The sequence below is a fragment of the Nerophis lumbriciformis genome, linkage group LG29 (assembly GCF_033978685.3).
Source record: "Nerophis lumbriciformis linkage group LG29, RoL_Nlum_v2.1, whole genome shotgun sequence".
NCBI lineage: Eukaryota > Metazoa > Chordata > Actinopteri > Syngnathiformes > Syngnathidae > Nerophis > Nerophis lumbriciformis.
In genome coordinates this window covers 6284944-6299536 of record NC_084576.2, presented here as the reverse complement: position 1 = coordinate 6299536, position 14593 = coordinate 6284944, and the positions used below count along the sequence as shown (strand labels likewise).

The 14593-nt window shown below is 38.8% G+C and overlaps 1 protein-coding gene across 5 annotated transcripts in view; it reads left to right on the top strand.

The window, feature by feature from the left end:
• slc4a11 (solute carrier family 4 member 11) overlaps positions 1-14593 on the top strand; it is a 409353-nt gene that overhangs the window by 254363 nt on the left and 140397 nt on the right. For all 5 annotated transcript variants that reach the window (XM_061925140.2, XM_061925138.2, XM_061925141.2 and 2 more), the window contains 2 exons: positions 2449-2530; positions 6196-6319. In XM_061925140.2, the coding sequence (XP_061781124.1) occupies positions 2449-2530; positions 6196-6319 (206 nt within the window). The remainder of the gene's footprint in view (positions 1-2448; positions 2531-6195; positions 6320-14593) is intronic.

Below are 14593 nucleotides of genomic sequence, written 5' to 3'. Positions count from 1 at the left end.
GTGTTGCTAACTTAGCTGCTAAAAGCACTCACGTCTTGTGAATTTTTTTAATAGTTTGTATTTCTAAACATGTTTGTTTTGCTTTTTTGTGTTCCTAACACACTTTTTTGCAACCTAGTGTTTGTCAATATGTGCCAAACTTTGTGAACAAAACATCTTAAATGCGCCTGGTCCGCCAGAGAATAAGAAGACGTAGCAAGAGGGAGCAGTGTTGCTAACAACGTCTTGCGAATTTAAAAAAAAGTTTCTATTTCTAAACACGTTTGGTTTGCTTTTTTGTGTTTTTTTATCACACTTTTTTGCAACGTAATGTTTGTCAATATGTGCCACCAAACTTTGTGAACAAAACATCTTAAATGTGCCTGGTCCGCCAGAGAATAAGAAGACGTAGCTGGAGGGAGCAATGTTGCTAACTTAGCTGCTAAAAGCTTTCACGTCTTGCAAATTTTTTTAAAGTTTGTATTTCTAAACACATTTGTTTTGCTTTTTTGTGTTTTTAACACACTTTTTTGCAACCTAATGTTTGTCTACATGTGCCAAACTTTTTGAACAAAACATCTTAAACGTGCCTGGTCCGCCAGAGAATAAGAAGACGTAGCAAGAGGGAGCAGTGTTGCTAACAACGTCTTGCGAATTTAAAAAAAAGTTTCTATTTCTAAACACGTTTGGTTTGCTTTTTTGTGTTTTTTTATCACACTTTTTTGCAACCTAATGTTTATCAATATGTGCCAAATTTTGTGAACCAAACATCTAAAACGCGCCTGGTCCGCCAGAGAATAAAAAGACGTAGCTGGAGGGAGCAGTGTTGCTAACTTAGCTGCTAAAAGCGCTCATGTCTTGCGAATTTTTTTAAAAGTTTGTATTTCCAAACACGTTTGTTTTGCTTTTTTTGTGTTTTTAACACACTTTTTTGCAACCTAATGTTTGTCAATATGTGCCACCAAACTTTGTGAACAAAGCATCTTAAATGCGCCTGGTCCGCCAGAGAATAAGAAGACGTAGCTGGAGGGAGCAGTGTTGCTAACTTAGCTGCTAAAAGCACTCACGTCTTGTGAATTTTTTTAATAGTTTGTATTTCTAAACATGTTTGTTTTGCTTTTTTGTGTTCCTAACACACTTTTTTGCAACCTAGTGTTTGTCAATATGTGCCAAACTTTGTGAACAAAACATCTTAAATGCGCCTGGTCCGCCAGAGAATAAGAAGACGTAGCAAGAGGGAGCAGTGTTGCTAACAACGTCTTGCGAATTTTAAAAAAAGTTTCTATTTCTAAACACGTTTGGTTTGCTTTTTTGTGTTTTTTTATCACACTTTTTTGCAACCTAATGTTTATCAATATGTGCCAAATTTTGTGAACAAAACATCTAAAACGCGCCTGGTCCGCCAGAGAATAAGAAGACGTAGCTGGAGGGAGCAGTGTTGCTAACTTAGCTGCTAAAAGCGCTCACGTCTCGTGAATTTTTTTAAAAGTTTGTATTTCTAAACACGTTTCTTTTGCTTTTTTGTGTTTTTTTGTCACACTTTTTTGCAACGTAATGTTTGTCAATATGTGCCAAACTTTGTGAACAAAACATCTTAAATGCGCCTGGTCCGCCAGAGAATAAGAAGACGTAGCTGGAGGGAGCAATGTTGCTAACTTAGCTGCTAAAAGCTTTCACGTCTTGCCAATTTTTTTAAAGTTTGTATTTCTAAACACATTTGTTTTGCTTTTTTGTGTTTTTAACACACTTTTTTGCAACCTAATGTTTGTCCATATGTGCCAAACTTTTTGAACAAAACATCTAAAACGCGCCTGGTCCGCCAGAGAATAAGAAGACGTAGCAGGAGGGAGCAGTGTTGCTAACGTCTTGCGAATTTTTTTAAAAGTTTGTATTTCTAAACACATTTGTTTTGCTTTTTTGTGTTTTCAACACACTTTTTTGCAACCTAATGTTTGTCTACATGTGCCAAACTTTTTGAACAAAACATCTTAAACGTGCCTGGTCCGCCAGAGAATAAGAAGACGTAGCAGGAGGGAGCAGTGTCGCTAACTTAGCTGCTAAAAGCAGTCACGTCTTGCGAATTTAAAAAAAAAAGTTTGTATTTCTAAACACGTTTGTTTTGCTTTTTTGTGTTCTTAACACACTTTTGCACATGTGGGGCGGTGTAGCTCAGTTGGTAGAGTGGACGTGCCAGCAACTTGAGGGTTCCAGGTTCGATCCCCGCTTCCGCTATCACTAACAGAAAAAGGAAAAAATAAAACAATGGTTTTATTTTTTGCCTTTTTTAACTAAATGAAAACTTCAAACTTCCCTGCACATTCTTTTACACGTGTGTGTGTGTGTGTGTGTGTGTGTGCGTGTGTGTGTGTGTGTGTGTGTGTGTGTGTGTGTGTGTGTGTGTGTGTGTGAGCGCACGGGCTCTTGGTTGACCGACTCATCACCTGTCACCTTTGACCTTTGCCCCCACAGTCCACCTGCTGTCAGAGACCATCCAGGGGGTGACGGCCACCGACACAGGAGTCCATTACCAGCAGTCCTGGCTCTGCATCCTGTAAGTGGGACTTTGACCATATTTGGGCGCGCACGCCCCGGCCACATGATTAGGTACACGTTGAGTATTGCTGTTGCACTGAACGAAGGCTGTACTGCATCGTAGCGACAGCTGTTTCACATTTGACCACCGTCTTTTGATAGATGACAGAAGAAAAAAAATCAATATCCACATATAAAAATACAAATAATCTATTTCAGGATCAAACTGTGGCCAACATGAATTAAACCCATGCTAATGTTAGCGTGTTATTTTATGCTAGCTTTTTAGCTCATTTTGTATTTTCCAGAGGTGTGGACTCGAGTCACATGACTTGGACTCGAGTCAGACTCGAGTCATGAATTTGATGACTTTAGACTCGACTTGACAAAATGTAAAAAGACTTGCAACTCGACTTAGACTTTAACATCAATGACTTGTGACTTCACTTGGACTTGAGCCTTTTGAATTGACATGACTTGACATGACTTGCTACTTTCCCCAAAACCCAAAGATGAAAAAGTTATTCGGGAGCGCTCCGTATTTTTCATTGTGTACTTGTCTATCAGCGTTGCGTGTGTCAGCTGGTGTGGTCTCAGTACAACAGCCAATCAAATTAGATCTACTTTGTTTTCATCACACAGCATTCATCCAATCAAATTGCAGGACAACCAACGAAGAAGACATGTCCAAACCACACGCCAGTGAACAAAAAATGATACCTAAAATAATTTTCTTTGGGTATAAAAATTACGAGGTGGTCAACACAAAACGGTTTGCAGTATGCAACACATGCGGTTTGAAAATTACTGATGGAGAGGCAACAACTTCCAACTTCGTCCGGCATTTGAAGTTGCACAAAGAACGGTAAGTTTTGAATGTAAGATAACGTTTATTGGCTAAGTAACGTGACTTTTATTTGCTGTGTAGTTAAATCAGTGAGGCTGTAAACTCACTGCTAACGTTATAACGTTATTGCAAACACGGGAATCTGTTGCAGTTCACTACCTTATTCATACTTTTTGTTCAGTGATTTTTTTTAAGCAGGGTTACGTTAGTCAATATATCACACGTAACGTTAGACGGCGGTCAGCAGCACCGCGTATTTTAGCCACCTAAAAAAAGACAAAAATAGTCAAATAAAGGTCAGTTAAAATGTATACTATATTATGAATATGTGTACCGTTTTAGCTAGCTTTCTGACATACTGTTGGTTGTTTACCTCAGTGGTCCCCAACCACCGGGCCGCGGCCCGGTACTGGTCCGTGGATCGATTGGTATCGGGCCGCACAAGAAATATTTTTTTTTTCTTTTCTTTTTTTAATTAAATCAACATAAAAAACACAAGATACACTTACAAGTAGTGCACCAACCCAAAACAACTCTCTCCCCCCTTTTGTTCTGGGCATTGAACATGAAGACTCTTCCTTCACTGTTCCGAGTGGCCATGAGAGTCTTGGCAGTGCCTGCCTCCAGTGCTCCAGTGGAGCGAGTTTTCAGCCATGGTGGCATCATACTACGCCCCCATCGTGCACAAATGACTGACAGACTCTTGGCTAATTTGGTCTTTTGCAAATGCAATGCAGCATAGGGCCCTGACATATAAAAAGTACAACTTTTTTGTTATGTTCACGTATATGTCATGTTTTTTCAATGTTAACACTTTTGTACAAATAAGTACATTTGCACTTTATTTTTCAATGTGTTTGTTCTGTAAAGGAATGAGTTAATGTTTAAAATGACTGGTTAATAGTGCTATTATAAAGTGCAATGTCAGCACAATTTTCTTTCCTGCAATTTAAAATGCACTTGTTTTAATAAATAAATACTGAGTTTCAAAAGCATACACAATCTGTGTTAATATATTAGTCTGTGGTTAAAAGGACTTGAAAGGACTCGAAACTCAAAATGCAGGACTTAGGACTTGACTTGAGACTTTCCAGTCTTGACTTTGGACTTGACTCGGGGCTTGCCTGTCTTGACTCGAGACTTGACTCGGACTTGAGGGCAAAGACTTGAGACTTACTTGTGACTTGCAAAACAATGACTTGGTCCCACCTCTGGTATTTTCACACCTACACAAACTGTATTTTGGTATTTCCTCTTTTCCGGTCACACGCTAACATGCTCATGTTTTTAACTAACTCATTTTGTATGTTTAAACCACAAAAATCATGATTTTTGATACTTGGGCCATCGTGGAAGTGTGCTAACGTCTCTTGTATTAGCATGCTAGCTTTTTTTTTTTAAAGATAATTTTGTACGTCTACACCTAAAAATACTGCATTTTAATATTTGGCACCATTTAAGAAGTATGTTAACTTATCCTGTGTGTTATAATGCTAACGTGTTATGCAATCTTTTCAGCTAATTTTAAAAGCTTTAACCTGAAAATCATGTTTTATGATACTTGGCGCCATCTTGGGAGTAAGCTAATGTGTCTTATGTTGGCATGCTAACGTTTTATGCTTGCTTTTTTTAACTAATTGTGTTTGTTTAAACCTAAAAATCATATATTTTGATACTTGGCACCATCTTGTAAGTAAGCCAATGTCTCTTATATCAGCATGCTAATGTTTTATGCTAGCTTGTTAGCTAATTTTGTATGTTTACATCTAAAAATAGTGCATGTTAATACTTGTCGCCATCTTGGAAGTAAGCTCACTTGCCCTATGTTGGCATGCTAAGGTTTTGTTAGTTTTTTAAACTAATTTTGTTTGTTTGAACCTAGAAATCACAGATTTTGATACTTTGCGCCATCTTGGAAGTATACTAACATCTCTTATATCAGCATGCTAACGTTTAATGCTAGCTGTTCAGCTAATTTTATATGTCTACACCTAAATAGTGCATTTTAATACTTGGCTCTATCTTAGAAGTACGCTAACTTGTCCTATGTCAACATGCTAACGTTATGTTTTCTTTTTTAACTAAATGTGTATGTTTAAACCTAAAAATCATGCATTTGATGTTTGGGGCCATCTTGGAAGTATGCTATTGTCTTTTGTATTGGCCTGCTAATGTTTGATGCTATCTTTTTCGCATATTTTTTATGTTTATACCTAACAATCGTAGCTTTTGATACTTGGCGCCATATTTGAAGTGTGCCAACATCTCTTATATTAGCATGCTAACGTTAATGTGCTAACATTCTATACTAGTTTTTTTAACTAATTTTGTATATTTAAACCCTAAAAATCATGGATTTGGATACTTGGCGTCATCTTAGAAGCAGCCCAGCGATTCAGGGCACAATTCCGCGGGAATTAAGTCACATTCCTAGCTGACATTCAAGTGTAAAAAAAAAGTGAATGAAAGCAAAACTTGAATTAAAAACATTTTAAAAAGCCGGATTTACATGGAAATAATCGGTTCCAAAGTCAAACTGCTGCCGTAATGAAAGCTTTATTAATAGTACAATGATAACCAAACATTAAAAAAACTAACTAATTTCAACCCGTGTCAGGAAAACATCAAAGGTGTACTGCAAAATGTTTACGGTCAAGGTTTTTTTTAACAAATAATGCGGGGTTATTGCGCCGCTTGAGTGTCGCGAGTGACGAACGTTTGAGGAGGGAAGCGAGATCGGTCATCGTGCATTCCGATGGCGTCTGCTATCGATTTACAGAGGAGGTCGAGCCATGCAAATGACATCCTTGACATTCCCCTTCCGTGTTTGCTTCCAGCTGCAACGTGAAGAACCTGCAGAGGCGTCACGTGTGCATCTCACGCCTGGAGAGGCCGCAGAACTGGGGGGAGAACTGCTGCGAGGTCCGCTACGTCATCCTCGTGCTGGCGCCACTCAAAATGGTAACCACATCCCGGCATGAATATGAATATATATATATATATATATATATATATATATATATACATATATATATATATATATATATATATATACATATACAGTATATATATATATATATATATATATATATATATATATATATATATGTATGTGTGGGAAAAAAATCACAAGACTATTTCATCTCTACAGGCCTGTTTCATGAGGGGGGGTACCCTCAATCATCAGGAGATTTTAATGGGAGCATTCGCATACCATGGTTTATATAGGGCACAGAGTGGGTGGGTACAGGCTGGTGTAGGGGCGTGGTGATTGGCTCATGTGTTACCAAGGAGGTGTTTCCGTCTATGGCGGCATGCTGTTACAATTTCGCTGCGCTTGTTGAGGGATGACAGGTCTGGACGGTAAATAATAAACAGTTTCTCTTTCAAGCATAGGTTGCATCTTTTATTACCACTATTGTAAGGTGTGCTGGATGCAAGAATTTGCCATGTTATTGAATATTCAACATTATTGTCTTTGAGGTCCCAAATGTGTTTGCTGAGTTCTGTGGTATTTCGCAGGTTTTTGTTCCTGAAAGAAGCCTTGTGATTGTTCCATCTGGTTTTGAATTCATGTGTTCGTTACGTTGTCTCATATGTAGGATTAACCGAGGGAGAATTCAAAACCAGATGGAACAATCACAAGGCTTCTTTCAGGAACAAAAACCTGCGAAATACCACAGAACTCAGCAAACACATTTGGGACCTCAAAGACAATAATGTTGAATATTCAATAACATGGCAAATTCTTGTATCCAGCACACCTTACAATAGTGGTAATAAAAGATGCAACCTATGCTTGAAAGAGAAACTGTTTATTATTTACCGTCCAGACCTGTCATCCCTCAACAAGCGCAGCGAAATTGTAACAGCATGCCGCCATAGACGGAAACACCTCCTAGGTAACACATGAGCCAATCACCACGCCCCTACGCCAGCCCGTACCCACCCACTCTGTGCCCTATATAAACCATGGTATGCGAATGCTCCCATTAAAATCTCCTGATGATTGAGGGTACCCCCCTCATGAAACAGGCCTGTAGAGATGAAATAGTCTTGTGATTTTTTTCCCACACATACATATATTGCGCTCTACTACGGTATCGAGCACTATTTTTTGGATAACCTTATTAAGACATATATATCTATATATATATATATCTATATATATATATATATATATACATACATATATATATATATATATATATATATATATATATATATATATTACTGTAAACATCTTTAATGGCTGTTAGAATATATTATTCAATCAATCAATCAATCAATCAACGTTCATTTATATAGCCCTTAATCACAAGTGTCTCAAAGGGCTGCACAAGCCACAAGGACATGAACATTTCTTGTTCTTGTCAAAAGTCTAGCAGCCAGATTTTGTACCAACTGTAATCTGTTAATGCTAGACATAGCGAGACCCCAAAATAATAAGTAATTGAGACAACGTAACGAACGCATGAATAATGATCTCAGCGTTGCTGGTGGACAAAATGGAACGAATTTTAGCGATATTACGGAGATGAAAAAAGGCCGTTTTAGTTACACTCTTAATGTGTGACTCAAACGAGAGAGTTGGGTCGAAGATAATACCCAGATTCTTTACCAAGTCGCCTTGTGTAATTGATTGGTTGTCAAATGTTAAGGAGGTATTGTTAAATACGTGTATAATTGTTTTGTTGTCAAATGTTAAGGTGGTATTATTAAAAAGGTGTATAATTGTTTGGTTGTGAAATGTTAAGGTGGTATTATTAAAAAAAAGTTTATAAATGTTTTGTTGTCAAATGTTAAGGTGGTATTATTAAATAGGTGTATAATTTTTTCGCCTTGTGTAATTGATTGGTTGTCAAATGTTAAGGTGGTATTATTAAATAGGTGTCGGTGTCTAGCAGGACCGATAATCAGCATTTCCGTTTTCTTAGCGTTGAGTTGCAAGAAGTTAACGGACATCCATTGTTTAATTTCATTGAGACACGCCTCCAGCTGACTACAATCCGGCGTGTTGGTCAGCTTTAGGGGCATGTAGAGTTGGGTGTCATCAGCATAACAATGAAAGCTAACACCGTATTTGCGTATGATGTCACCTAGCGGCAGCATGTAGATGCTGAAGAGTGCAGGGCCAAGAACCGAACCCTGGGGAACTCCACACGTTACCTTAACATAGTCCGAGGTCACATTGTTATGGGAGACGCACTGCATCCTGTCAGTAAGATAAGAGTTAAACCACGACAAGGCTAAGTCTGACATACCAATACCGGTACATGTTTTGATACGCTCTAATAAAATATTATGATCGACTGTGTCAAAAGCAGCGCTAAGATCAAAAAGCAGCAACATAGATGACGCATCAGAATCTATCGTTAGCAATAGATCATTAGTCATTTTTGCGAGGGCTGTCTCCGTAGAGTGATTTGCCCTGATACCGGATTGAAAAGGTTCAGCGAGCTTATTAGACGCTAAGTGTTCATTTAGCTGCTGTGCAACAATTTTTTTGAGATAAAGGGAAGGTGGGACACCGGTCGTTAGTTTACCGTGAGGTCAGGATCGAGGTTAAGTCGAGGATGAATAATTGCTTTTTTGAATGCTAGGGGAACAGTGCCAGAGGAAAGTGATAAGTTTATAATATTTAGCACTGATGGTCCTAAAATTACAAAAAGCTCCTTGATAAGTTTCCCAGGAAGTGGGTTAAGTAAACATGTTGTTTGTTTTGTCCCATTTACACGCCGTAATAATTCCTCTAATGTTATTTCATCAAAAAGAGAGAGACTATTTTGGAGTGCAATATTCGTCATATATACTTTTGTATCTTTGTTAATAGAACCCAGTTGTAGCTTGGACACGTTGTCTTTAATCTCCTTTCTAATGAGTTCAATTGTCTTATTAAAGAAATTCATAAAGTCATCTGCCGAGTGGTGGGAGCTACTGGGAGGAGTCCCTTGTTGGGTTAGCAATGCTACTGTACTGAACAAATATTTAGGATCGTTTTTAATGAGGCGGATGAGATTGGAGTAGTAATTAGCTCTAGCTAAGGTAAGTTATTAAACTATCACTCCATGCTTGATGGACAACCCCAGGTTTAATTGCAAGCCATTTGCGTTCCAGTTTTCTACATGATTGTTTAAGAACTCTGGTTTCTTCTGTAAACCATGGGGTACGCCTTTTAGGGGCCTTTTTTTAGCTTTAGCAGTTCTATACTATCGATGGTGTCGCGCAGGGCGTCGTTAAAGTTGTTAGTGAGGTTATCAATAGAGCCCACATAATTTGGTAATGGCGGCATTACCGAAGGTGGTAGACCAGCAAGAGTCATAGTTGTGACAGCATTAATGTTGCGGCCGCTAAAGCAGTGGTTATTATTAGCTTGTTGACAATGAGGCAGAACTTTAAATTTATTAGCTTGTTGACAATGAGGCAGAACTTTAAATTTTAAAAGGTAAAGATCGGACATTACTTTAGTGTACGGGAGTATCATAACTTTGGAGGTGGTGACAACTCGGACAAGCACTTGATCTATCGTATTACCGTTGCGATGCGTGGGTTCATTTATTATTTGTGTAAGACCACAGCTATCAATTATAGTCTGGACCGCCACGCACGCAGGGTCTGATGGGGTATTCATATGGATATTAAAATTCACCATTATAATTATGTTATCTGCGTGCGTCATTAGATCAGCGACAAACTCAGAAAATTCACTGATAAAGTCCGAATAGGGCCCACGGGCCCGGTAGATAACAGCCAGGTAGAAAGGTAACGATGTGACAGACCTCGTAGTAAGCACCTCAAATTATTTATATTTATTACTTAGGTTAAGGGTAAGGTTATGGTTTTCATTGTATATTAGTGCGACTCTTCCACCCCTTTTAAGGGGACGGTTAATATGTGCATTCTTATGGTTAGGAGGAGATGCCTCGTTAAGTTTGAAAAATGAATCTGGTTCGAGCCAGGTTTTGCTAAAACCAATGACGTTAAGATTGTTGTCTCTGATTACCTCATTAACTAATTACGTTTTGGGAGACAACGATCTGATGTTTAAAAAGCCCATATTATAGGTAGTGGGCTGTTTTGAGGAGTTTTTGTCAATGGTATCCATAGTAGTGATATTAATAATGTTATGTTTATTTTGTGTAGTGCGCCTTAAATAATTTCGATCATATCTAGGAATTGATATGATGGGGATCTTCAGACTATTTGCTTGGTGCTGCGATAAATTGAACGCGTCATAATCTGCCACCTCAGTAGAATCCATGTCCACCTCTGGCACAGTCACTACAGACAAAACATGTGAGTTGTGTATTATTCTAGGAGAAATGCTATATGTGCAGGAATTTTCCAGCCTGGCGCTGGTTAGTTCTAGCTTAAAGTTGCCATATGTAGTAATGTGGCCAGAAATTGTACTGTAATCACGGTCAAAATTCTGTTGTTCCGTCCCACTGTCCATGACTGAGGTTGTCAGATACAAAGCCAAATCCGAAACCTACTCCAAAGACTTCAAAAGGCTATCGACAAGTCCTACGCTGTAGGTTTCTCTTGTTTATGCTTCTTGCAAGATGGCTTACTAAGTAATTATGCCACATTTTACTAATGTCGATTAGCCAAATGTATTTGTAAAGTTACGCAGCAATATTTTAGTCGGGACGGATTGTTGGCATTACCCTGCTAAAATGTCTAGTTTGACCACACAAAATAATTATATATAATATATTATATATCGCATAAGCCTACTTTGATGGCAAGCCAAGGCCAACAGTAAAATGATCGCCACATTTCGTTCAGCATAACCCCATGTTGCATCTAACGTTGTCTCTCTAGCGCCACCTTTAAAATTAGAAAAAATTAGCCCCTCCTACCAGTTTCACGTATCGCCAGGAAAATCGCAGGAGACGTCTATCATGACGGCACGCACATAAAAGTCTCAGGAACCCATACCTGATAGCGAACAGGAAGTCGGCCATCTTGGTTTTCGCCTTCCATTTTTTGGCAAAGAAAAGGAGTTGTTCTTTTAACAAAGTCCTCCTAGGAACTTTGACCGAATGAGTCGTGGTTAAAATGACAGATACTACACATATAGGGAATGATAATTTGCGAACAAATTTTGCCTACGCCACAAAATGTGGGCGTGGCATGACGCCAAACATTGCTCTGAAAGTATTTGGCCATTTTTCAGTGAAAGAAATGGTCCTACTTTAACGACTTTCTCCTTGGGACTTTGACCGAATGAGTCGTTGTTAAAATGACAGATACTACACATATAGGGAATGATAATTTGCGAACAAATTTTGCCTACGCCATAAGATGTGGGCGTGGCATGGCGCCAAACATTGCTCTGAAAGTATTTGGCCATTTTTCAGTGAAAGAAATGGTCCTACTTTAACGACTTTCTCCTTGGGACTTTGACCAAATGAGTCGTGGTTAAAATGACAGATACTACACATATAGGGAATGATAATTTGCGAACAAATTTTGCCTACGCCACAAGATGTGGGTGTGGCATGACGCCAAACATTGCTCTGAAAGTATTTGGCCATTTTTCAGTGAAAGAAATGGTCCTACTTTAACGACTTTCTCCTTGGGACTTTGACCAAATGAGTCGTTGTTAAAATGACAGATACTACACATATAGGGAATGATAATTTGCGAACAAATTTTGCCTACGCCACAAGATGTGGGTGTGGCATGACGCCAAACATTGCTCTGAAAGTATTTGGCCATTTTTCAGTGAAAGAAATGGTCCTACTTTAACGACTTTCTCCTTGGGACTTTGACCAAATGAGTCGTTGTTAAAATGACAGATACTACACATATAGGGAATGATAATTTGCGAACAAATTTTGCCTACGCCATAAGATGTGGGCGTGGCATGGCGCCAAACATTGCTCTGAAAGTATTTGGCCATTTTTCAGTGAAAGAAATGGTCCTACTTTAACGACTTTCTCCTTGGGACTTTGACCAAATGAGTCGTTGTTAAAATGACAGATACTACACATATAGGGAATGATAATTTGCGAACAAATTTTGCCTACGCCATAAGATGTGGGCGTGGCATGGTGCCAAACATTGCTCTGAAAGTATTTGGCCATTTTTCAGTGAAAGAAATGGTCCTACTTTAACGACTTTCTCCTTGGGACTTTGACCAAATGAGTCGTTGTTAAAATGACAGATACTACACATATAGGGAATGATAATTTGCGAACAAATTTTGCCTACGCCATAAGATGTGGGCGTGGCATGGTGCCAAACATTGCTCTGAAAGTATTTGGCCATTTTTCAGTGAAAGAAATGGTCCTACTTTAACGACTTTCTCCTTGGGACTTTGACCAAATGAGTCGTTGTTAAAATGACAGATACTACACATATAGGGAATGATAATTTGCGAACAAATTTTGCCTACGCCACAAGATGTGGGCGTGGCATGACGCCAAACATTGCTCTGAAAGTATTTGGCCATTTTTCAGTGAAAGAAATGGTCCTACTTTAACGACTTTCTCCTTGGGACTTTGACCAAATGAGTCGTGGTTAAAATGACAGATACTACACATATAGGGAATGATCATTTGCGAACAAATTTTGCCTACGCCACAAGATGTGGGCGTGGCATGACGCCAAACATTGCTCTGAAAGTATTTGGCCATTTTTCAGTGAAAGAAATGGTCCTACTTTAACGACTTTCTCCTTGGGACTTTGACCAAATGAGTCGTTGTTAAAATGACAGATACTACACATATAGGGAATGATAATTTGCGAACAAATTTTGCCTACGCCATAAGATGTGGGCGTGGCATGGCGCCAAACATTGCTCTGAAAGTATTTGGCCATTTTTCAGTGAAAGAAATGGTCCTACTTTAACGACTTTCTCCTTGGGACTTTGACCAAATGAGTCGTGGTTAAAATGACAGATACTACACATATAGGGAATGATAATTTGCGAACAAATTTTGCCTACGCCACAAGATGTGGGCGTGGCATGGCGCCAAACATTGCTCTGAAAGTATTTGGCCATTTTTCAGTGAAAGAAATGGTCCTACTTTAACGACTTTCTCCTTGGGACTTTGACCAAATGAGTCGTTGTTAAAATGACAGATACTACACATATAGGGAATGATAATTTGCGAACAAATTTTGCCTACGCCATAAGATGTGGGCGTGGCATGGCGCCAAACATTGCTCTGAAAGTATTTGGCCATTTTTCAGTGAAAGAAATGGTCCTACTTTAACGACTTTCTCCTTGGGACTTTGACCAAATGAGTCGTTGTTAAAATGACAGACACTACACATATAGGGAATGATAATTTGCGAACAAATTTTGCCTACGCCACAAGATGTGGGTGTGGCATGACGCCAAACATTGCTCTGAAAGTATTTGGCCATTTTTCAGTGAAAGAAATGGTCCTACTTTAACGACTTTCTCCTTGGGACTTTGACCGAATGAGTCGTGGTTAAAATGACAGATACTACACATATAGGGAATGATAATTTGCGAACAAATTTTGCCTACGCCACAAGATGTGGGCGTGGCATGACGCCAAACATTGCTCTGAAAGTATTTGGCCATTTTTCAGTGAAAGAAATGGTCCTACTTTAACGACTTTCTCCTTGGGACTTTGACCAAATGAGTCGTTGTTAAAATGACAGATACTACACATATAGGGAATGATAATTTGCGAACAAATTTTGCCTACGCCATAAGATGTGGGCGTGGCATGACGCCAAACATTGCTCTGAAAGTATTTGGCCATTTTTCAGTGAAAGAAATGGTCCTACTTTAACGACTTTCTCCTTGGGACTTTGACCAAATGAGTCGTTGTTAAAATGACAGATACTACACATATAGGGAATGATAATTTGCGAACAAATTTTGCCTACGCCATAAGATGTGGGCGTGGCATGGCGCCAAACATTGCTCTGAAAGTATTTGGCCATTTTTCAGTGAAAGAAATGGTCCTACTTTAACGACTTTCTCCTTGGGACTTTGACCGAATGAGTCGTTGTTAAAATGACAGATACTACACATATAGGGAATGATAATTTGCGAACAAATTTTGCCTATGCCACAAGATGTGGGTGTGGCATGACGCCAAACATTGCTCTGAAAGTATTTGGCCATTTTTCAGTGAACGAAATGGTCCTACTTTAACGACTTTCTCCTTGGGACATTGACCAAATGAGTCGTTGTTAAAATGACAGATACTACACATATAGGGAATGATAATTTGCGAACAAATT